Source organism: Gadus morhua, chromosome 14 (genome assembly GCF_902167405.1).
Source record: "Gadus morhua chromosome 14, gadMor3.0, whole genome shotgun sequence".
Taxonomy (NCBI): Eukaryota; Metazoa; Chordata; class Actinopteri; order Gadiformes; family Gadidae; genus Gadus; species Gadus morhua.
The window spans coordinates 8,304,115-8,329,131 of NC_044061.1; the positions used below are offsets into that span (position 1 = coordinate 8,304,115).

Below are 25,017 nucleotides of genomic sequence, written 5' to 3' on the forward strand. Positions count from 1 at the left end.
GTACAAGCATGGACGGTTGCCAGATAAGGCGGTATTTAATACAAAAAATGTCGGTTTCCCTCACTGAGGACTCGTGCCATGCTGGCTCGCGGCACCACCTTTGTCTGCGATGACTAAAACCCGTGTATTGTAACACGACACCCCCGATTTCATGCAATATGGCGGATTACGGAATCCAATGGAACGCTCGTCTCTCTTCTCTTTTTCTTTTTTTTTTTGCAGATTTCTAAATTAGGATTTTCTGCCTTCATAATGACAGAGAGTAGTCTCTTAGTCAAAATCAATGGATGCTATTTATATGAGCGGTAATCCCTCACCCAGCACTGAACTGCCAGAAGAGAAGGATGGCTTTTAAAGTAACGCTGCAAAACAAAGGAGACACTAAACGAATGCAAATTGGTTTCCCTCTCCCGCCTTCCCTCCGAATGTCCGTCTATCAAGGCTATGTCCAGGCCTCGGGGAGCCCAGGAAGACGCCACAGAAATCTACCTTTTTAATGCTGAATCGCCTTGCCCTTAAAACATCTCACTTTATCAATAAACACGCTGTTCACTGTCGCTTAAGCTCGGGATAAAATGTTTAAGCAGCTATCCCCCCCATACTTCATCCCCGCTCCGTTCCTCCCGCTCTCTCTGGCTCTCCCGCTCTCTCATTTCTCTGTCTTGCAGCTCAACAGAATGGGGCATGAATGCCTGACAAGTAGGCTATCATCCAAGAGATCATTAAGCACAGGGGTTGAAGTGCCATCCTCAGTGCCATGGCAACAGGGTTGAGAGCCGAGTTAAAAACAATGCGAGGCGGGGGGAGGTGGGCTGACTCTCAACGATCGCCCCTGATCGATGAGACCCCCTCGCTCTCCCACTCTCTCTCTCTCTCTCTCTCTCTCTCTCTCTCTCTCTCTCTCTCTCTCTCTCTCTCTCTCTCTCTCCATTTTTTTCTCCCACCCTCTCTATCTCATCCTCAGCCCCCCCTCTATGCCTTTGGAGGCCATGCAGGCAGGGTGGTAAAGCCTGGAAGAGAGAATCTCTCCCTCTATCCCTCCATCCCTCCCTCACACGCTCTCTCCCTCTCTCTCAGATGCTGGTTCCGCAGATCATTTGGTTTCACGAGGGCGGTAATTGAACAGTGTCAAGCAGTTGCATTGTTTGCTAAAGGACCAGGGGCCTGGAATGCTTCCCGTTCTTATAATACATCTGCAGTCCATGCAGAGGGAGGAACTCGGTAACACTTGAACACACGTAGAGGAGAGGCCGAGGCTGTGAGGACGCGTGCCAGCGCCTGCCGAACCCTACAGTCCATCCATTCAACCGGCCTCCATCAGAGGATGATCAAACTGATACCAGGGAAATTATTCAAGCCCGTTCATCTCACAGCTCAGGAGAGAGCTGTGAGATAGATTGATAAATAGATTTTGAGAGAGTCGCAATGGAGATAAAAAAAGATAGCTTTCATATTTTTAAAAGACAACAAGAGGGTGTTTTCAATGACGAATTTGCAAGTGACTGTGTGTGTGTGTGTGTGTGTGTGTGTGTGTGTGTGTGTGTGTGTGTGTGTGTGTGTGTGTGTGTGTGTGTGTGTGTGTGTGTGTGTGTGTGTGTGTGCGCCTGCGTGTGTGTCTCCCTCCTACAGTACAACCGTTTAGGGCTTGATGGAGGTGAGCCAAGAGGAGTCAGGTTTATTATCTCCTGCAGCTGTCAGCTCTGTATGTATGTGAGCACTGCAGCTCAGCGGGGGGGCAGCTAAATGCCATCAGGTTACGACTGGGGTTGTTTGCCTTTTTTTTCTTTTTTTAATTTTAAGCAGGAATGCTTTTTGAAGCGTAAGATAAGCTCTCCATGACTCCCACTCTCTCTGGGGCGTACACACTGCGTGTACCACACACATACACACAAAAACACACGTGCATAAACTACACACAAACGCATACACTAAGTTCACGTACCCCAAAAATACACACACACACACACACACACACACACACACACACACACACACACACACACACAATAAACACACACAAAATCACAAAGACACACACAATGAAGAATCGTGGAAAGACACACAGACACACACACTCACGGTTTTTGGAAGTTGGTTCCCCAACAACATGTGCTAATCAATCTGCTGAAAGCAATCTGTCAGGAAATCTTTAGCATTAAGCAACCCGGTGTGAATAGGGATGAGGCCCCTTTCCACGGGGCAGGGCACGGCGGGGACTTAGCCATAGCCTGTCTTTACGCATCCCAGAGTGTCAATAAGGATTATGAGAGCCGGCTTTTATCTCTTCAAACACACAGACCAGTCACTCATTTAAATGGATGAACAATTCAGGTCTGCTCAATAAATAAAAAAAAAGAGGGGGGGGAAAAAAGAACACACACCGCCGTCAATGCATTCAAATCCCAAACACTATTCAAATTCCTACCACCATATGCTTAGTTTAAGATCCAATCTCCCTCCCTCCCTCTTTTACTATTCCCACAAATTCAAGGAAGGGGAACCTTTGTGCACATAGTTGTCTAAGACTTCAAAGGATAAAGACAGACTACCTTTTGTTGGCGTCGCTGCGTGGCCCTTATCCTCAACTTAAGACCTATCCTTTGAGAGCATTCCAGACGCTCCCAGGAAGCAAAGCTGTCAGGGTGAGGGTAACATGCCCGACAAAACAGACATTATTGCATTTCAGACACATATCGCCCCCCACACCCCCGAAAAAAGACAGGCTGAATATTAAAAGGTGACAAAACTGTATTTACTCATCATTTCAATGCCACCCTAAAATAAACCTGCTTTCTATCTGGCGCAATCAAATGAAAAGGAGGCAATGAAATCTGCCATGGGAAGAACAAATAAAAGCAAATTTTGACATTTTGCTTTCCTTTTTTTGACTCGCTCGCTTTATATGTCAGTGGAAACGCCAGTCGACCTCTCATTGTTTTTTAAATGCCATTTTGTAAAGCTTGGGAAGCAGGAATTAATTAATGCAATAGGGGGGTTGGAGGAGGGGTGGCTGCCACTGTCAAGAGGCAGCGCATTAAAATCAATGATTAATAAATTCAAAACACACAACAAACTCAGCTGGGAGATGAAAATAGCATTGCACACTCCATAGGAAGCGGCCCCAGAGCGGGTCCTCCCAGTGAAGGAGGCGTCCACTCAGATGCCTAATGGAAAGTAGCCGATGCCAGCTGTGTGCCTGTGAATAAAATCACTTTAATTAAAGGAGCTACAATGGACAAAAAGGAGTCGGGATGTGTGGGGAAGAATCGACAGGAAACGGCCTCTCTTGGTTGACACACAGGCATGGATTAACGAACATGCACACGCACACACAGACGCACACAAATTCATGCAAAAAGTCAGACAATCAATTACAAAGATGCACAAGAATACAAACACAAGCATATCTGAACACATCTGCCGTATACAGTCTTATAAAGAAACTCACATGAACACCCATACAGTAAACAGCTATTTATTGAAATCATTCATATTCATAATCTACACATGCTTCATTCTACATTACTCGATGTGCTCTGATATTCAGAGACAACAAGGTATGAAGGTATTATTTTTTTTAACGTGATGTAGACAACAGGTGAAGGTTAAGTAACAGCTGGCCAAATGCTGTCTTTAGGATGAACAAAAGGTGATATAATGCATGGACCAAAGCTAAAATGATTCCAATATTAAATAGCCTTAAATAGTCTAGTGTGTGTGTGTGTGTGTGTGTGTGTGTGTGTGTGTGTGTGTGTGTGTGTGTGTGTGTGTGTGTGTGTGTGTGTGTGTGTGTGTGTGTGTGTGTGTGTGTGTGTAATGAGGTCAGCTGTGGCTCTTGACTTGATGTAAATAGTCCACTGCTCATTATGGTGTGTGTGTGTGTGTGTGTGTGTGTGTGTGTGTGTGTGTGTGTGTGTGTGTGTGTGTGTGTGTGGCATTTGTTATGATCTGATAAGTAACCTATAATTAACTGTCACGCAAATACACAAATCCTGGATGTGACAAGACCAGCTAGTTCCTCGGGGACAATCGCCTCTCTCTCTCCTCTGAATATAGGGGACACAAACTGCTTTCTCGAGTGGACCTGATGTGGTTAATTAGAGTGGCCACAAGAGGGAGACAGACGTAGGTTTAAACACCGTGACAGAAAGACCGGCATGTGCAGTATATTCCCAGTGCGAACTGACATGTACCATAGAGTTGAAACCTGGCAGGCAGGGGCTGTTCTGGTTCCTCATTATCCACCGGACTTGTTCTCGGACTGATAGACGTGGATGACATGCTCTGCATTTAATTGCAGTCACTTATGCGGCATTTTCTGATCATTAACTAGGGGAGTTTTGGAGCGCACGGATACTTTCGCATGCAACTTTGCTGCAATCGGAGGAGGAAGAAAAAAAAAGAAAGAAAGAAATGAAGTCAGACGGGTGACATCAAAGCGTCTGCCTGATATACACTGAAGCTGCTTGTTTACACGGGACGGTGTCAGAGCCCTGAGGGAGGTCTGGCCCCGATCTAACGCGACTCAGCTGTCGCAAACAACACCGTGGGTACTCGTGGCAGCGCTGGCGCTGCGAGGAGGGGTAACCCATAGGGACCAACAAGCCTACATCTGCGATTGGAGTTTTACCCCGGTTACCCAACAATATGAGGTTTAAACCGCAACTGATCTAGTTTTCATGTGACGCACTCCTTAATAGTCGATGAAGTTCTTCGTTGTTGTATGGTGTTGCGTGTCCAGAATAGGGATGGGGGTGTTCCCGACAACATCATATAGGCTACGTGTACACATATATAAAAAAAAATATATATATATATATATATAAATATACAAAAACATAGGCCTAACCCATTGATTTATCCACTCTTCTAACATAAAATATCTTAACTTGATTATTCATAATTATGCATCATAGGATTGTGATGTAATATCATCTTGAAAATGTTTTGTATTAGTCATTTTGACAACAAGCTTGACAGTTGGCAGACAAACAGGCACACACATCTCAGAGCGCCGGTCCAAAAGAAGTCATAAAACAATAATAGTATGTACTATTTACACCAGATAGATCTAAAAGACAACATTACCACACGGTCAAAATTATTAACATTAAATCCGAGAGCCATATTAAACATAGCCTATATATCATGTATAAGCCAAACACTCCAAACAGAAATATACAGTGATTGTTGTTTGGACATTGGTAGACGGCCTATTAGTTTTGAAAAAAAATGTAGCCTAACTCCAAGGGCTGAAAATCAGTATATATGGGTAGTATTTGAAATCTGTACATCACCAGCTACAACTCATTTGAAATAATTCTGTAGACCATTTTCTAAAAGTCTAAAATAAAACCGCCGTGTTATACTGCCATCAAGTGGTCGTTTGGTCTAATGCAGAGTACAGTGGTGAGATGCTGAATTAGCCTCAAACGATATCACGTCATCTTTTCGTTTCAACTGACAAGTTTGACTGTATAATAATTGTAGCACTAAGAAATAAGGTAACCTAGCTACATAAATTTAAATTGATAGGCTATATTAATTTAAGTTCAGCCCCGAGAGTGACCCAACAACATGTTGGGTCACAACTAATGCCCTATACCGTCATTAGCTCAAACAGTGATTAATAGTGAGGTAGAGGGCAAACTTCATGTTTTTACATACTTTCACCGTCGTCGTTATGGGTCTGAATATGTTTTACTCCCGATTTTTACTTTGATAGAACATTCACAATGACATGCGTCATAATAACATTTATCTCTAAATATGGCCATTCTGTGCAGTTCAACGCTGCTCGTCTACTTATTTAAACTAAATTGATGCAACCTAGTCGACTAGTTCATCACAACTTCGATCATTGACTTCTTGTTATCGTCGACGCACCTGAGGCATCTTTGTCCGTATCAGAGCCATATTAGCAAAGAAGTTGAGCGTAGTCAAATGTCGAGCAATGATTAAACAATTAATACTGCGGTGTCGTACCAGTACGGCTCAAGTACTTCTTCAAACAATAAATGTTTTGTAAAATACCATTATAAATGGTGTCCATTTACATAAATGGACACCATTTGTAGTGCTTTTCCAACCTGTCGCCACTCAGGTGCTTTACAATTAGTGGCTCACATTCAGCCAGTCATAAGCACATGGCGGTGTCAACCACTCGAGGGAACGTCCAGCTTTTGGGAGAATAGACGAGAGAGCAGAATGTTCATCATAAGCATATTGATATTGTAGTGTAGAAGGTATTGAAAATGGAAGCCGAAGAAGTTGTCCTTGTTTCTCCTGTTTGCTCAACAGTAAACATAGGTATACATTTATATAGGTTTAAATAAAAGCCAGAATATAGAAAATGATCTTTAGACAATCTTTATTGAAAAATATATGTAGCAGCATTTCAGTTTAAAATGTCAAATATAAATCTTACCGTTGGTGGGAAAATACGGTTTGGGAGGGATTAAAAACAACAAAAGAAATACAATCAACCATTTGAGCTTCAGAAGCTTGGCTGGTTCACTTCTCCATTAAGGTAGCAGAGCTACTGGTCCCATATGGGAAATAAAAAAATAATAAATTGTCCCCTCCATCAAAATGGCATGGTAGGAGACACAAACCCATGCAGGCGCACACACACACACACACACACACACACACACACACACACAGGCGTACATTTCCCCACCATTATGCAAAGTCCCCCTTTAATAGCAGCACAGAGTCAAAGATGACCCTGGTAAAATGTTTGTGGGCTAGTGGGTCCCCTGTAAAAACACCTGCAAATAATATAATTAAAAACACTCACTCCAAACAAAGAAAATATTAAAAACATATTTTCAATTAGTTCAACCTCTGCCTAAAAAAAAAAGGAAAAAGTTACAGTTGACAAAAGGGTCCTCACGGTAATTAATCCAAAGCGTATTCTTGTTTTTTCTGGAATTCCTAAAAGTGACTGAGTGGTCTTGTTCCAGAGAGCCTTTCAATTTCCGCCTCAACTATCTGCTCAGCATGTGGACCGAACACCAAACATAAGTGGGCAGATGAGAAGGAGCAGCCCAGGGGAGTATCCATTAAGTTATTACGTACAAAGTTAGCATTTCCCCCACTCAAAGCACCCCCCCCTCCATTGTGTTGAAGTCAATTCATCCCACTCGATCTCGAACAGAACGAAAAAAAAAAGCTTTTGGTCTGGTGTGAGCAGCACGAGCAATAATTAAAAAAGGACCTCTTCAACGATTAATTAACAGCCTGGTTCGCCATCTCAGCCTCCGTCCCGTCAGAGTAATCCACATGTCTGTAATGCTGGCCTCGTTCTTCCGGACGGGCAAAGTGAAGATAACATTTGTTTGTTTGAAAAAAGGGCCTTCCGGTTGCCACTCCTCTAATGACGCGGCCTGGGCTCCGGATCAGAGCTGGCGCTCAGCCTTTGTCCCATGCTGCAGACAGCGGCGACTGCGGCAGCGTTGACTCTGAGCACCTCCTCCGTCTTCTCGCTGCTAAGGGGCGGAGTCAGGACCCCCGAGGGCATGGGGCAGTTGCCAGGGTGCTCCAGTTCAGAGGCCTGATACGAGTGGGCCTTGTCCTGTGAATGCAACGTACATAACGTTTTTATGTGGTGCCATCAAGTGAGCTGCAGGGTCGTTGCTGCCATTTTGAGAATGGGGGACTTAGTATTTTTCTTTCGTTTTGTACACTTTGCTTGACACTTAATTAGCAATTGTATATTTCGGAACAGGTGGTGAACCAGCCATGTTGATCGACTGCCAGCTGAAAAGCCCTAGATTCAAACCTCAGTGTGACGGTATACTTCAGCAAAATGCCCATGAAGTCTATCGTTCTATGCTCACAGCAAATCGCTTCGATGTAAAGTTAACTATATAAGAATGAATTAATAAAAGGGGTTTAGGACTTTGCAGAGACTGAACTATGCCCATCATTCACCTACATGTAGCAGAGTATGGTTCATATTAGAAACAAATATGCAATTCTTTCTATTTGTTGCTTTTCCGTCGGGCCTACACCACAAGTACGCTATCGGCAATCCATTTTTATTGTATTTTCCGCAAATGAAACCATGAACCGAGAGCTTTTCCACATATGGCGGTGTCACAAGCCATTGGCTTTTACTTGCAAATTCGGTAGAACACACATTTATCAATACATTTTCTTATGCTACACAATTCATGCACCTCAATATGAAGGAGAAGCAATTAGTCATATGAAAAGTAATAAAAATAGCCAATCAATACTTCTGAACATGGATTGCCTAGCTGCAATTCTATGTCAAATACTCTATATTTTATGCAATAGGTCTTGTCTTTTTGTTTTAAAATCGCTTTCCATAATAACTGGCGTTCCATGAAATTAAAACAATTTCAGGTTACACAGTAATTGTGTCCATAATTTTAGCAGGGCTCATTTTGAACTCCCCGAGACGTATTGTACCCGCTCAAACCCCTAGCACAGTGTATGCGTGGTGGTGCTAAGCCTTACCAGCCATGTCAGGTAGCCGGTGTGTATCTGGATGTTGTGTACGTCGTCCTCCAGGACTCCTGGGAAGGTCCTCATGGGGGAGCCGTCGCCTTCCTCCCGGAGGGCCATGGCGAAGGGCACCATCCACCTCACGCACTCATCCACCTCCATCCTCTTCAGGGCTGCATTGACGCGAGCGAGAGAGAGAGAGAGCAAGTGGGACCGTCAATATGGAGCTGGTCCCCCAAATACAAGGGACATTATACAAATATGAATGGCTTTCAGGAATACAAACACCTTTGAATAGAGTCAAATTGCTACGGGTCTAGTGGATTAGGGGTTTTGTCTTTGACCAGAAAGCTCCTGGCTCTGATCCCTAATGTTCATCTTAAAGTATCCTTCAGCTTAGGTCACATAGTATGGATAAATAATTAATAAGTAAAATAGATGAGAAACTATGCATACACTGATTAACGGTATCCTGCTCAGAAAGTCAAAGTCCTAATGCTGTGCCAGATTCATAAAATTTGTGAATTCAGTAGTTGCACCTTGTTACTTGCAACTAGCACACAGATGCAGTGGACTGGCTGAACGGCGTTAGGAAGGACAGATGCTCCCTTAACCTCTGCGCATGTCTTTTACCTGACACGTTCTCCACCAGCTCCAAGGAGGAGAAATGGAAGAGGGCCGAGGCAGCGAGAACACCGTATGGAAACTCTAGACACCGCACGTCCAGCATGCAGAGGTCCAGCAGCTGGGGAAGAGAGAAGGGAAACGACCACTTCAAACCGCATGTTCCCATTTAGATACATACATCATACAGCTGTATTACCATGTGTCTATACCATTGCAATAGTCAGTTTAACATTTATTGTAAATTGACTGGCACTATGGTTTAGGGAAGAATTACAATCCCTGAATCCAGATATAGAGCACACCTTGGTAAGTGACACATTACCAAGAATTCAACAAGTCTACTCGTACGCACCTTCGCGATCTGTGTGAATGTGGCTTGGGGGTATCTGGGGATGAGCAGCTCCTCTGTGTCCTTCAGGTAGGCCACCTGCATGTAAACGTTGAGCCAGGAGATGGGCGTCTGTGGACTCAGGCTCCAGTTCAGCTCCTGAGCACAGAGGACGGCGTTGAGAGAAAGAGAAGACATTTGAATAAGCACCTGACAGGAGCACGTAACGCAAACTACTGCAAAGATGGAGGAGCATGTTCCCTGCATCGCCATCTTGCCCTACCTTCATGATGATGACCTCCATACTGAGGATCTCATCTTCAGTGCAGGCTTCGTCCGTCACATAGGCGAATTGGTGCACCTTTGGAGGGTACATCTCCTGAAAAAGAGAGAGGCCACAATTGATCAGAAGCAGCAATGACTATAGCGGTTGGAGCAGAGTGTGTGTATCTAGAAAGTCACAAGTTTGATCCCTGGCAACTACTGGAGCATAGCTCCCTGATCCCATTTCCCTTTAAAATGATTGATTGGCTCAGCAGAATACCAGGTTTATGACTCATATTCACACAGGGAGAAGCTGGTGCATCCAAGTGCTGAAACTGATTACAGACGAGAGCCGAAGACCATCTTGGATCGGGCAACACCCATGTGTTCATAATTAAAGGACTGCGAGACACTGCTGATAAAAATCGTGATCTATTCAATAACTACACCACACTTTTAACAACTCCATCACATCAACAAAAAGAAGAGTAGATCTTCATTGTGAAACATTGCATAAAAACCCGCCACACCATGCACAAGCAACATAAACAACGCACACGCCAACAGGAAAAGGGCAATGTTTCCCAAGAGCGGCTATCATGCTAACCTCCATCTTGGCGGCGATAAAGAGGCAGCTGATGCCAATGAGCTGCAGCGTGGACTTGAACACGTTGCTCTGCGTGGCCATGAAGCGGTCAAAGTAGTCCTGGGCCAGGTGATACGTCTCCCTATGCAGCTTGTACACCTCACTGACCTGGGATTCAACACATCATTGGTCACTTCATTGTTGTGGTCAGAAAACGTGTATGCATTATGACAGGACATTCCATTTGTAAAGACAAATACATGAGCAAAACAACTAACTATTTCTGCAGAGTGTGGCATGCAAAACTAAGATTAAAATGCATCCTTTCCCTTAAATTGATGAGTAGACTTGTGGCCTCCCCGCAATCCCCCTGAACCATACTGTGCAACTCCCACAGTATGAGGGAAAGGGTGGAAATGGGCCTAATGTCTTAATGGTTAGAAAGAGTTCCTTCTAGCTAAGGGGAGTGCTTCATCATAACTATTTTGTGTTCAAATAGTCCCAGCCCTACTGAGACACAACACGGAAATACCACCACAATGGGTAATGCACTGGGCACGGATGGATTTATGAGCTATACGACTACATGACACTTCAATGGATGTTTTGAGCAGATAAAGACCAAATGCCAAACAACTTTGTATGAGGCATCAAGTTTAATTGGATTTTTGTTTGACAGACCTCCATGAGCCAATCCAACAGTATGGCCCTCATCTTGGGCTGAAGATGCGGATGCTTGTCCATCATGTGGACATCCCTGATGTAGCTCTTGTCCTTTTCCAGCATGTTGTGCCACACAACGTCCTTACTGGCCCAGCTGAGCGTCAAATTAAATAGGGTAGGAAATACATTTTAATAAATATCTTTTTAACACAGATTGACAAACCAGTTATATCAATTTTTTCGTTACGACAGTCACTGATTATATCTAAATATATCTAATACAATAAATATCTAAATGTTCTAAAGACGTTAGGATTTCATCTTAACTTCAAGTCCTTTACCCAATGTTAAGGAACATTAGAAGGTAAAAACTTGAATTAACTTCCCGTTGACCACAAGGCGTGCTCACCATAGTGCAGGAAGCGGGGATGATCGCACAGGGGTGACAAAAATGTGGCCAAATGTGTAGTGAGGGAATCCCCCACTGATCAGGGTAACCGGTTGGTCCTCTTCCTGATCAGGCGTGGGGTTCCACCTCTGTGGACTTGTACAACCAGTGTCGGGACACCTGCCATGCTTGAAAAGACAGAGAAAAAGAATCTTAGGTTGACGACACAGAAGCCATTTACGATACTAAATGAAATACAATGAATACTGATTTCCAGGGACGGCAGCATTTAAAACCTGGAAAACTATTGGGGAGCAATTACCGTTAATTAATCTTGGAAAGTTCATAAGATTTCACCAACATTTGACTAGCCGCAGGGCAAATGTGATACAGGTTTGCCCTGATGGGTGAGATCTAGGTAATTAGCTACCTTTGAATCCCGAAGTTTCTTCTGGGTCATCTCGGCCACCTCCTCATCTGGATCACGCAAATACTGAGGAATGAGCATAGAGATAGGTGAGCTTCATATGCTGCTGCCTTGATATAAATGTGGATGCAATCTGTCAAGTATTGAATCAAGGTAAATATAAAAAACTGTACCCGCATCATCATATGCCATTCATGTCAAGTACTTTCCAATCACATAACTTAATTAATAAACACAAATCAGTCTAGCAATGTGACCTAGACAGCTTCATCCTACTGAAATATATGCTTAGGACACTAGTATCAGACTAGATTAATGCGTTCACTGTATTCATCTACCCAAGTTCTCTATTCAATATAGCTACGTCCTCCGTATGTTCATGTCAGACATGTTACGCTGCAAAATAAAGCTAGAGCAACAATCAACAAGTAACCAGCTTGCCATCCAACAACTTACAATAGCAACATCTGCCTTCCTCTTCCTCGACCGCGTTGCATTATCATGAGGAAGCGCAGCAACAGACTTTGGTTTTGCCTCTTGCCTGCGAAGAAAATAAAATAAACATCTGTAAAATGCAATGTAGACAACGTTGACCTTTGCATTAGGGTTGAACCCCATTTCAGTACAAAAAAGGGGAGATATAGTAGCAGCGGGCTAACTAGCTGAGCCCGCTAGCAGCGCACCAATCCACACAACTTTCTTTGACGCCACACTGTAGGCTCCATAATAACGTTAAACTTACCTTGTTCCTAGCATTATACCCAAAGGCGTATCCCTCTGTCTGAGAGCAAACCTAAGGAGACGATGTTGGCTGTTAGTTTATACAATTTTCCACTTTTAAAACACAGTAAAACACAGTCCCAACCCCCACTCTCAGCTCGTTTTCTGCGGACACAAAGCCCAGCTCAGCGCGGGGAAATAAATGGAAGGCGGACATGATGTGTTCACGTCAACAATATACACCGAATATTGCAAATATAACTCATACAATCACATTGATGGCAAGACCGAAGCCTACATGTTGAACATCGTATGTTGGTGGAGAATATCGTTAATAGGAACACCATTATTTTTTGCCAACTTTGGACAGCTGGCTTGCAAGATAATGGCCGAACACCAGGCAGCTGGGATCTCTAGAGTTCCATTCATCAATTCTCTTATGCGACTTTAATTGCAATGACATGTCGGTGATGGTCATTGGTAGGGATTAACTCGAAAATATGCGCAAGCATTTTAATTGTTAGACCTTAATTAGCATTAGCTTAGCAATAAAATAGCCCAACAAAGTTAAAGTGTACACTGTACTCAACTCACCTCAAGATTGCCCGCTTGAAGTACACTCTTATTGCAAATGAGCTTTGCTTTTAGTACGCAGGAGTCGGCAAATTGTTAAAACACTAAGAGTGTCAGTATGGTTGGAGTCACACAGACGGTTGTGTGTGAGCCGACAGCTTGCTGGTTCTTCTGAGCTGCTGGCGCGACTATTTTGCGCCTTCTTTGGTAACAGATGACTTGATGCATTACACGTCAGGAGGTTGGATTTAACTTGGCGCTAAACAACACACTGCCGGTCCTCTTTATACCGCTGTACATACAGCACCTCGAACCCGCTCGGTATTCTCCCTTCAAAATAGTGTTTCACAACACAGTTGCTTTAATAAATACCCCATAATATTAAAAAAACTAAATTTCACATTTTACCGGCAAATCAAGTGGGGGGCGGGTCGGCGGCAATGACAGAAGGGGCGGGGCTTACAAACAGGAAGTGTTGAATACCGCGTGGCTACGCTGTCAGATGTAAACAAAGTGCTGTAGCCTTCTCCAAGCAGCCAAATAAACCATATTTGATTACTTTATTTCGCAGGGATAATGGCTTAATCTTACGGAATCATTTGCAGCAACAGAGGTCCCATGTTGTCATTGTGTATAAATGTCTGCTTTGGCAATTATTATCAGGGTTGGCGTGTCAAATCGCATACCTTGCACGTCAACGCGGGGGACAACAATCTTTAACGCTTTCAAGCATAACATCCACGGAAACCTGTTAGGATGAATTTGATACATATCCGTTTCAATTGCGATCTTCAATCTGTTAAAATAACTCGTTTGGTTAACTATTTTGATTAGTTGTTCAGTAAAGTAAACTTGGACATCGGACTGTCACGTGACCCAGATAGCCTCTCGCTCAAAAAATGGTTTCAAATCTGTATTTGCATTTCTTGACCGTACGAAAATGAAGTTCTCGCAACTTTTTGGGCGACTTAAATCTGTAGTTATTGGAATGATTCATGTCCAAGCCATGCCAGGTAAAGCTTTATTAAGAACTACTGTTTTCTGATTTGTTGATTATCATCCAAACGTTGTCTTTGTACTTTGAAATGATTGAATATTTTATGCCATGCTGTATGATATCCCAGGTACGCCTTTGAATAAGATGAACATTTCCCAAATTACCTATGAGGCATGCAAAGAAGCAGAGATATACCTAAATGTGGGGATTGTAAGTAGATACATTGCACTAAGAATGGTGAAGAACAGCTATCAAATAGTATGTTTGATTTTAAACAAAACCTCTGAAAAAAGTGTACAGGAAATAAGTAAAGTTTTGTCTCTGTGTTCCTTTTTAGGATGGCTTGATCATTGAAAACATGCATGATATCCCCTACTCCTTATCCGTGGGGCCCGAAGTGTGTGCCTCCATGACAGCAGTGTGTACCACTGTGAGGGGCCTCTGTCCTACTCTGCCCCTTGGAATACAAATACTGTCTGCTGCTAACAAACCCGCCATAGCTGTGGCTCTCGCTTCAGGTACAACACCCGCTACTATGTTTGAATACATCTGTTCTCTGTTCATGCATCTCAGATGCATGATCATTTGTTGTCATTCAAAATCCCACATAATCCATGAATGGGTTTTTTGTAGTTCACCCACATGTTGCTCTATATCCGTGTTTTCGTCTGTTGCCTTTTTATCAGGTCTAGATTTCATGCGAGCCGAGGGCTTTGTGTTTTCCCACGTGGCGGATGAGGGCCTTTTGAATGCATGCGCTGGGGACCTGCTGCGGTACCGCAGGCAGATAGGAGCAGAGCATATCCAGATCTTCACTGACATCAAGAAGAAACACAGGTGTGCTCACGAGAAGTAGGGAATGGGAACATGGGAATGAGTTGGGAGTCCGATTCCCTAGGCGAAAGGCCCTGGGTTTGGTGTCCATAGCCCAACCTTTAGGCCTCCTAGATGCCTTGGATGCGAAGTAAATCACACACTTTCAAAATACCTCCATATTGCAATAGCTAAACATTGTCTACTACTACAAACGAAGACGTATGTCATTAAGAAGCCTTTTCACAGGCCCTCTAACCACTGTACAACATGCACACCATCTAGGTTGATGCTTGAATAGGGCCTTGTCTTGATCTTTCAACAAGTGCGTTTGTGTGTTTGCTTTCCAGTTCTCATGCCCTGACGTCTGATGTGAGCATAGAAGAGACAGCGAAGGCAGCCGAGTTCTTCCTCTCAGACGGCATCATCGTCACGGGGATCGCGACCGGGGCGCAGGCAGATCCACAGGAACTCAAAGGTGGTTTTCGCTAAAAGATGATGTGTATAATTACTGTCCTACTGTGTACACTGTCTTTCCAATGCCTTATGCAGAAGTTAAAGATAGTTTATTGGTAACGGTGACACGCAGCCCAATGGTTGTGTGTTTGAACCCCTGGATTGTGACTGACCTAGGGGTCGTGCACCGTAGTGTAATGTGGTAAAGGGTACAAGGCCCTCTCAAATGTGATCAAAAGGATTCACCTTTGATTTAAGGAGCACGGGAAGCACTCCCAACATTCCTGATGTAACTCTCATGTCTGCCAGCCAGAGGGCCTCCGTGAGCGTAGCAGGGTTTTGAAATCCAGACTTGGCGTCAGCTTCAGAGTTTACATGGGTTGTTGTTACCCAATAAGGCAGGCGGAAATATGGTTGTTGTGCTTTTGAGATTGTGCTTTCTGAGGAAAGCATTTGTACAGATACTGTACACAGACCACCACAGGCATGCTCCTTGTGAAAGTTTTAAATGAATAACTAAAATAAATTATCGAGTTTATAATAAGAATATGAAACATACTGAGCACTTAGTGACAAAAACAAAGTTCAGTGACCATATTTGGGTCAGTAGGACATTCAAAACCTCTGACTTACCAACAGTCTGTGATAGTTAAATTTAAATTGAATGTGGGCAGGACAACCTGTTCAATGTGTGAAGCATACTGTACAAACCTGGCTGTTCCCCCATGATGTGACACTCCGACTTAGCTCGCCTGCATACAAGGCTCAGTGTCCTTGGGACTTTCCAAGCTAATTTGGGCCTCGGCATTACTATTTAAAGCCCCCTGACCAACCCACCACTTCAAAATACAGTATATTTCTTATACACAAAGACAAAGACATGCAGGCAAGAGCTGGGAGCAGGGATCAAATCACAGTGTCAGGGAGGTTAGCTTGTACAAAGTCCGAGGTTCCCCGGGTGCATGTTTGCCAAAACCTTAACGCTTCTGGGAAGTATCCTACGCATACGTGACAACTGCAAGAAACCTGCACGAGTGTCAGTCAAAGAGAGAAGAGTGCCAACACAAAATAGGTCACGTTGATCCTTGTTCCCCCGCATGAGATGCAATACATCTGGCTATAGCTGGCCGATGCCCTTTTGTACAATACTTGGGGGCATGTGTGTTGGGTTGCAAGGGCCCTCAGCTGATTGGAAGGTTTGTGATTTGAAGTGTTGTTCATCTCTGTGGTTGAGGTTAATGAGCTATATACTGGCAAGGGCCCTGACTTGGCTGATTCTTGGCTTGGGGTCTTTGTGGCTGAAGGGGCTGCGGAGGGTAAGGGCCCAGGAGATCTGTGGATTTGACAGCTGCTTCATAGTGCTTTCAGAGTGTGATTATGGAAGCCACTTGTGAACACTGTATACCATTTCAAACTGCTATAGCAAGTCATGATCATAATTCAATAATGGCTTACCTTTAAGAACATATATGCTTGTTGCATCCTTTTTCAAAATCATTGCCGTATAGAAAAAGCATAAAATAAGCTAAAGAAATCTTACCGGTTAAACAGACAACATCAAGAGATTCCATATCAAGAATGATTCCAAATATTGTTGTTAACATGCAATAAATGACAAAATGGTCATCTTTTTGTAATGAACCATTCAGCGGTTGCCCTGAGTGTGAACATCCCTGTGCTGATCGGCTCAGGAGTGACGTACGACAACGTAGATCACTACATGGACGCAAACGCCATGATCATTGGCTCTCACTTCAAGAAGGACGGCCACTGGGCCAATCCTGTCGACCAAGAGAATGTCAGGAGATTTATGAGCAAGATCAAGCAACTTCGAGGATAAGGCTGTTGGGTGGTACTGACTTCTTATTTCCCCAGGTTGGAATGTGTCCAAGTGTTTTCCTTTCGTAGAAAATGTTATTGTCTTATAAGTTGTGTGCTTGGATGATCACTTAACCTGTAGGCATCCTAGAGACAGATGCCTTATCCCCACCTGCTCCTGTATTACCTTTATCACAATTCACTGCAAGATGCTATGGATACAAATAACACTAAATAGTACAAATTGTTTTTTTTTTACTTTATATTTTCTCAATAAAATGACACCCAGGCCACAATTTAAAAAACAAGATTTATTCGATTTTTTTTGTACATTTTTATAAATATTCACAAATACAAAACGGCTGTACATAATACAATTTCATACATTATGTAAAGGCTTCAATGATGTAACATGTTAAAAATAAGAATCCACTGAATATTATAAAATGGTATACATTCTGTAATCTTTAATCAGAATTAATTTTAATTGCAAAGACGTTTAAACATTAAAATGACAAGTTATGTTTCTTCACATATCATAATTTCTGTTGTTTTGTATGTTTGGTAGCGTGGCTCATACAATGTTCCCGAAAACATTTGATGCATACGGTGAAAGAGTGAAACTGCCGTGTACCAACAAGAGGCAAACATGTTCATGCATACACAAGGAACGTTTGTGTCATAATAATTTTTGGTAACCATAACCAATAAAGGTTTTTAGATGTAATCTGGCTAGCAAACCCAAGTACGTTCATGTAAAAAAAAAAAAAATTATCCAACAGTACATTGAGCGATTTGCCCCGGGGTCAAGGGTCAAAGCACTGTGCCGTGCCGTAAATCCACATGTTTGACAGGTCAACCACAAAAACCCACCCCACCCACCAGGCCAGGGATCAGGCTTCTAGTAGTTGTAGAGGCGCTGACCCGGCTGCTTGAAGTATCCGTAGCGTTTCTCGCTGGGGGAGAAGCGTGTCTTGACCAGGTTCTGCCTGTTGAGGGCGCTGCGGCTCATCTTGTGGCGCTCCCCCTGGCTCTGGGACCGCTGGAGTGCCAAAAACTGGACTGCACTCGTGAGGGGGATGCCCCAGGCAGCCAGAAGCCATGAAATGTGCCGCCGCACCGCCACTGACCTGTTGGGGAACACCAAGAGGGGGCAGTAGTGAGCTTTGAGTAACGGTAAAACAGTATCGGATGTGGGGAGGATCTTGCTAGACCTGCGTTTTAATATCCATCCGTCTCGGAGGTCCGAGGACGTTGCCTAGTGACACGCACAAACACGCCCCTTTTCCTCGGACGGCGAACTCGCCATCTCGGTTGAACTCAGTGGTGACAGAGCAAAATTCCGAGACAGAATTCAAGATGGCTGCGCCCAGTGTGACTTGAAGCATAAACTGTTTTCATTGTGCTTTGACCACTTCGGTGGTTTAAATGCTAATTTCAATCACTCGTATTACTGCAATACCTTACTGCGTCCGTATCTCTGCCTATGTACACAAATATATTGTATTTGTGTACAGCACTTTGGTCAACTACTGTTGTTTTAAATGTACTATATAAATAAACTTGACTTGACTTGACTATGGCCTATTGCCTACTACTTAAACGCGGGACGTGGGCGTGGCGTCAGATCCGAGATCCGAGTCGGCTCGCAGAGAATACTCGAACGCATTATAGACAATGGAAAGCCAAGGCAGGAAAGAGATGACAAGTAAAAATTGTATCAAAAGAAAATACATATTTGTTTATATTGGCCTTATTGGTCAAGTGCAGGACACATTGGATCAATTGGCTTTTGGACGTCTGCAAACTGTAACTGACTTGAGACAGTATGTTTTGCTTTGCGTTCCTGCAAATGTAGTAAACGTACCTGGCCGTGTCGCCTTCTTCATCGGAGGCCAGACCCTCTCCTTCGGTGGTCTCACATCTCCTCTGGTACACAGACATGCTGGGGTGTTCAATCAACAGGTTCTCCAGGGGGTCCACCAGTGGCACAGACAGAGTCACGTCCTCTGTGCATTGATACGTACATAATAAGTACATAATATATCCGTGCAAACAGCTCTGTATTATTTCTGTCATTAGTTGGCCGTTACAATATTCCATACGGCTGCAGTGAAAAGCTGATAGTTTAGCTTTTTTTTTTTTTACATTTTCAGATGATTGTGTGGATCTTCACCTGAGACGTTGACTATAACCCAGCCTCCCTCCTCGAACTCCATCAGGTCTTCATAACTTTCTTCACCAGCTTCAAAGTCTTCAGCGGAATTTCCAAGGAGATGATAAAGAATCTTGCCAATCATTTTTTCACCTCTATCACAATCTGAAAACACAAAGTAGTTAAAAGCAGTGGGGTTGATTATTGGTCGATTGGTAAAACGACGATCTTTACAGTATATGATCATCATGTGAAATGGCGCCCCCTTGCGGTCAACCCGGAGCGTTTGAGAAGAAGCCTCCAACGAAAACATTTTGCCACTCCCCCAGACTCAATGGTCAGCATTTCGATCTAGGCTTCCACCACCGCTGTCATTTGCTTGCTTAACTCATCTGGGAAACCCGAGTCGCTTCGAGGCAGACGATCGGCTGAATTGCCAAGGGCTAGGGGCCTGGAAGTAAACAAAGTTCAGTCTCACGAAATGGCAGTGCCCCAGCTGTCACGCCTCATGGAAAGTTAGGTTAGCTGGCTTGTACGTCATCAGCCCGATTGTATAGTTTAAACCCTCATTTTTATTTGCTTGTTTTGACGAGATGGTTTTCATCATTACATTTTGGAATCCACTAGATTTATTAGTAAACATTTATTTGCATGTTCGAGAATATCCATCAGAAAAACACACCATTAAATTTAATCGCAACATTGCAATTCGTAGGCTTTGCTCAGCATACTGAAAGATCGAATCATTTGATCACTGTATTCAAAGTAGTGTTCAGATGATTTCATAGAGATATGCCCCTGGATATTTGTAAAGCTTTCTAATGCTATATTAGGGAAAATTAAAATCAATCCATAGGTCATTTGGATTTTTATTCACAGAGAGCAACAGCTGATTAGCCTCCTTGTTTATCGTCTATCGTCAAAAACTGTCTACCAAAGATACAGACCCAGGATTATGCCATATTGTTAGGCTTTTTGCAGTTCAACAGAGACACAAAAGCGAAATGGCTTTTTCTGTGCAGAAAAAACACTTATTGTTCGAATCGCTTTAATCAGTCCAATCTTTGGTGAACAGGCGGATTGAAGAACAATAGGCAGCAGAATACAAACCACTTCCCAAACCACAGGCCGACCCCAAAAAACACAATAGAAATACAATTGGCTTTCTGTTGAGAAAATGCTCATGCCTTACCTTTCAATTATACCAAAAAAAGTATATATCCTTTGAAGCGCCCTCACGTTGAGAACAGTCTTCAGGGATTGTTTTTATCTTTAAGTTGTTTACGTGCCCGAGTGCGTCCCCATATACCGGATACGTCACAAAGCCCCGCCCCCAAGGCGTCTGTGTTTACGTCCACTGCTCTCACCTCTCAAAATGACTCATTGTTTCGCAATGCCTTGCATTCCTAAACAGAGACGTAAAACTCACAAACATGTTTTGATCTCTTTCTCCTCTCAGCACAGGAGAGACGCACTTTTTTGTATTATTATAGCTTCATGCTCTCCTGTCCTGACCTCTCTGGCCCTCATTATGCCAATTATTAAGTATCCTTTTTTGATTGAATGTGTCTAACCCTTTTAAACAATTGATTTTTTAAATGATTGTAGACCATCGATTGAATTGTTCTACTTTGTAATAGGTTCTAACTATTGCTAAATCTGAATCCAGTAGGCTATATGTACCGCGGTTAAGACCAAAAAAATCAAACCTCTGTTCCGTTTTTTGAACAATAATAACTCAAAATATTCGACTTGCGTTATTCGACTTTGTGTGTTTTTTATAATGTGTTTATGATATTTGACATTGGTGAGGAAGCGATATCTGTATAGCCTGCTCTCAACGCGAAAGCCCATCAACATCCTGGGTTCCCCTGTCATCGATCCCATGATGCATTGCTGCTGAACAGACTAAAGTTTCCAGTTAAAATCGAGTTGAAGAAGGTAAGATTTATTTGTGTATTCAATACTTTTGTTCTGTCATAACGAATCGAATTTGTTCTTCGGTCGGTTTGTGCTTTTATGACCATGCCTTACTATCCCTACTTCCACACATGTATCTCACCGCTGCCTTAGGTATCAAACCTTGTCTGGTTTGTGTTCTTCTTACTTTATATGTGATATTTTATGAACTGAAAATCGAGTAAAGAAAGGATAATTATTCAAAGGGTAATCATAATGTGGCTAGAGCTACTGGACCCCTATTGTGTGAATTCGCTTCAACATATTCTCTTGCTTCCTACTCGGCCTTTGACAACACTAAATGTGGATTTATCAACTGTTTATCTAACCTTTGTTTTTAATCCTCAATATATATTACGGTCTATATAAATTGTCTTTCTATTAAGTGCTCTGTGGGATTGCCTACTTATCAAATTATCCTTATTTTTCGTAACTTGCCGAACTTGAAAACGAAACCTTACCAGCAGATGGCAGTGTGCAACCAATAATACAATAAAAAGTTCATGAATATTTTTTACACTTATAATGTAAGGATACTGATAATAGATAATTTCCCAGCAGCTCTTCCTAATGTCGAATTCCAATATGTCATGTTTATTTTTATTTGCATGTAAAAATTGTTGTTGTCTCCTGTTTTCCAGATACTGGCATATTCCTGGTGAACTGTGAACAGAATACTCATAGGTGATGTATATTAAACTAACATATGTGTGGGGTTTCCATCGATATTTGTGTCACATTTAGTGTTTTTTTCAACTTCAATTTTCCTTTTTAAAGGGGTGACATTATGCCACATGATGTGAGTGTGAATAGCCATTACAATTATTGTTATGTCACTAAAACACAAGAAAAGGCAGATTTCGAAACAGCTTGTAATGGCTATCTCAAAGTTATTGTGAAATAGGATAAAGGCAGTTGTACTTGTTTGTTCTGAATGATTACTAAAGTCACTATGGATTAATCGGACAAAACAATGATCCTTGATCAGAAGTGATTAATTCACTGCAATGCTAATATCCCAATAAGCAGTACAGGGTACTCAGTACATGAATCAATGTAACGTAAAGTTAAAACGTTTGTTGTCTTATTTTATCTCCCCAAAACCCCAATGCAGGGATGTCTCCACGAATGGAAGACGTCATGCGCCTCTGCTGTGATGTCTCGGCTCAGCAGAACATTAATATTACATTTCGGCAGTCTACCAAAGGAGCTATGATGGCTGGAGGGTGTGCCTTAATAGGAGGGCTGCTTGGCGGGCCACCGGGAATAGCCGTCGGTAAGAGTCTTCTCCCAAAACCCCCAAAACACATTAACGCCATTTCAAGAGCCGGGAGTGCCCTGATGCCTAACTGAAATGTCCTCTGATATGACCTCTAGGATTAAGGATGTTTACGTGCAAACATTTATGTTCTAGAATCATTTGCTTTCAGATGCCCTGACAATAATCAACCAGTCGAGTCACTCATCTATATCCAAATGTATTATTGTGAGTTTATTGTCTTTTTCAGTCTGTAAACCTTTTAAAAAACTGCTTTTTACAGTATAATACCTGATATCTTAGGCCCCTTCCATACTGGCAAAAACAATCTTTTCCCCTCCGTTTTCCTTTGATGCGTTTCAGGAATATCTCTGTAAAGACGGAATCATTGCGAATACGCATCTAGCTGTAGAGACACTGTAGTACATATTGAAGGCCACTCTGTGGCGCAGGTTCTCCACCAATGAAAGAAGACAGGCGGAGAAAGCAGTTTTTAAACCTTTTAGATTGAGCAGAAATTACTTTATAATGTACAGTTAGTAGGATTTATCAAGGGGCTGTATTTAAAGCTACAAAAAGAACACAAATCAAATCAAACAAAACCAATTCGACTGAGGTTCCCCTCCTGGCCGGGGGGGACGACAACGTCATCGTCTGCGTTTTTGGTGTCCGCACGAATCCGAACACGAAAACGCATAGGGACGTTTTAATCTTATCCACCCTGGGACCTGGTTTCAAAAAAGTGTGTTATCGGCCACCGAAACCGCCCGATCCGTCCGGACGGTCGGCCCAGCGCTAGACGTACGCGTATTCACAAATCGTTTCTTTGGTGCACGGGGCCTTAATCTCAAGCAGAATAAATGAAATGAATATCTGGCCGCAGGCGGTGCTGTGGGGGGCCTGATGGGCTGCTGGGCGACGGCGGGGGAGTTCCGGCCCCTGCCCCAGGTCCTGATGGAGCTGCCTCCCAGCCAGCAGAAGAAGCTCACCGCCTCCGTCATGGCCATCCTGAGCAGCCTGGACTGGACGGATGTGGCGCAGGTCGTCGCTTTGGTGATGGGCAACGCCACGCTCCAGCAGCAGGTGACCGCGGCGCTGCTCAACTACGTCACCAAGGAGCTGAGGGGGGAGGTCCGTTACGGAGCTTGAGCACAGAGAGATGGCCCCAACCACGGCTTGGTCCTCCGGCCTACATCCAGGATGGACAGATGTCTTCAGCAAGACTGTGCTATGCCGCTATATTTACATTATATAGCCGTCTATAGCCGTTTGTTGAATGTGCCTAGAACGGGTTAACTGGAATTTAGAAGTACCCCTGTTTTACCACCAAGGGATGTTGATGTTGATGACCCAATGGTGAAATCACTCATGGGGGTTTCCACCCAGATGTATGTCATCCTACCAGCCTAGCTGACTGGATCACCTGGTAGGCTGGTAGGCTACCTCCCAGATGTGATGATCCTGAGGGTTGGTCAACTCAAGTCTTGGGCATATCTCCAAAAACAACACAGGTGGCTGGCACAAGCCAGGTATCCGAGTGCTGCATAAAAAAGTGAATTAGTTGCAATTAAATAATCCACAGACTACTATTGTGGCTTGGCTGAGGCTATATCTGCTTCAGTGGTTGTTATTGTGTTTAGTTTGTATCAGACTGATGAAGCACTTTAAATGATACTTGTGGTACCATAGTTTAAGGCTTCACCTGGATGAGTTTATATATGACCATATGTTATTCTATATGGTTCATAATGTAGCAAGTATTATACATTTAATACCATTTGATCATATATATACTTCAGTACAATTCTCCTTGACCATTTAGTTTTAAAGATACATTTAGTCTTACATTGGCTTTGTTGATCTAGTTGAGTTATGAGAACAGGAAGCACCTCCACAGGGTTTTCAGTAAAGGAGAAGTCTGGCATGTAAAATAGTCTGGAAGGCATCTTGACCTCAATGATAACATCTACATTACAGCACATTACTTTGAACAGTGGCGCAACAGATTTTGCGATGGAGTTTTCTGATTGCTTTTAATTTCCTTCCCTTTTATTTGAAGACGATCATGTTTTAATAAATACTTAGTGAAACACTTTTTTATTTTGTTATTGATTTAAGTCAATCAGCAGATACTTTTATCGAAAGTTATGCATAAAATAATCTGCCTAGAATAGAGTTTAGTGTAAAAAATATTTGATAAAGAAAATACTTAATAGAATGCATGGTGGTCATAGTAATCAGAAAAACAATAAAGATACATCACATATCTACATGCGCTTTCTGTTGAGCTGTTGAGCGGAACAGCTGCTAAACAAAATGGATTTAGTCAGTTGATCCAATGAACCGGTTATGCACCATGACTAAATGCACAAGTGAGTACCAGTAACCTTATGTTATTACAGTGGGTTAAAGCAAGTGCCAGTTAACCCTTTTAAAATTCTGTGAAAGTGGTGTCTGTGACTTATCAGTCCTTATATAGAAGGGCAAATAAGAAAAGCAAATAAAAG

The 25,017-nt window shown here is 42.9% G+C and overlaps 4 protein-coding genes across 6 annotated transcripts; 2 read left to right on the top strand and 2 right to left on the bottom strand.

Annotated features, from left to right (window-relative positions):
* Nucleotides 1–6,348: 6,348 nt before the first annotated feature.
* On the bottom strand, nt 6,349–13,409 carry ccne1 (cyclin E1). Its single transcript, XM_030377426.1, has 12 exons — nt 13,076–13,409; nt 12,504–12,554; nt 12,218–12,302; nt 11,765–11,827; nt 11,356–11,522; nt 10,965–11,100; nt 10,305–10,451; nt 9,717–9,812; nt 9,458–9,592; nt 9,112–9,223; nt 8,491–8,651; nt 6,349–7,579 (listed from the first exon to the last, which is right to left on the bottom strand). Exons 2-12 carry the CDS (start codon nt 12,515–12,517, stop codon nt 7,379–7,381), a joined length of 1,317 nt encoding a protein of 438 aa, XP_030233286.1. The 5' UTR covers nt 12,518–12,554; nt 13,076–13,409; the 3' UTR covers nt 6,349–7,378.
* A 134-nt stretch (nt 13,410–13,543) lies between these two features.
* On the top strand, nt 13,544–17,903 carry zgc:162297 (uncharacterized protein F13E9.13, mitochondrial). 2 transcript variants are annotated; one of them, XM_030377427.1, is made up of 7 exons: nt 13,544–14,067; nt 14,179–14,288; nt 14,389–14,569; nt 14,738–14,888; nt 15,215–15,342; nt 16,970–17,246; nt 17,291–17,903. In XM_030377427.1, the coding sequence occupies exons 1-6, from the start codon at nt 13,995–13,997 to the stop codon at nt 17,158–17,160; spliced, it is 834 nt and encodes a 277-aa protein (XP_030233287.1). In that variant the 5' UTR covers nt 13,544–13,994; the 3' UTR covers nt 17,161–17,246; nt 17,291–17,903. The 2 variants fall into 2 exon arrangements, with proteins under 2 accessions (XP_030233287.1, XP_030233288.1); XM_030377428.1 differs by having other exon boundaries at nt 13,545–14,067; nt 14,179–14,261.
* si:ch211-260e23.9 (tumor protein p53-inducible nuclear protein 2) lies at nt 17,435–20,633 on the bottom strand. 2 transcript variants are annotated; one of them, XM_030377433.1, is made up of 5 exons: nt 20,486–20,597; nt 19,682–19,744; nt 19,315–19,458; nt 19,006–19,147; nt 17,435–18,268 (listed from the first exon to the last, which is right to left on the bottom strand). In XM_030377433.1, exons 2-5 carry the CDS (start codon nt 19,683–19,685, stop codon nt 18,040–18,042), a joined length of 519 nt encoding a protein of 172 aa, XP_030233293.1. In that variant the 5' UTR covers nt 19,686–19,744; nt 20,486–20,597; the 3' UTR covers nt 17,435–18,039. The 2 variants fall into 2 exon arrangements, with proteins under 2 accessions (XP_030233293.1, XP_030233294.1); XM_030377434.1 differs by lacking the exon at nt 19,682–19,744 and having other exon boundaries at nt 20,486–20,633.
* A 107-nt stretch (nt 20,634–20,740) lies between these two features.
* LOC115558898 (protein C19orf12 homolog) lies at nt 20,741–24,605 on the top strand. Its single transcript, XM_030377435.1, has 4 exons — nt 20,741–21,234; nt 21,894–21,936; nt 22,367–22,528; nt 23,394–24,605. The coding sequence occupies exons 3-4, from the start codon at nt 22,369–22,371 to the stop codon at nt 23,657–23,659; spliced, it is 426 nt and encodes a 141-aa protein (XP_030233295.1). The 5' UTR covers nt 20,741–21,234; nt 21,894–21,936; nt 22,367–22,368; the 3' UTR covers nt 23,660–24,605.
* The last annotated feature ends 412 nt before the right edge of the window (nt 24,606–25,017 follow it).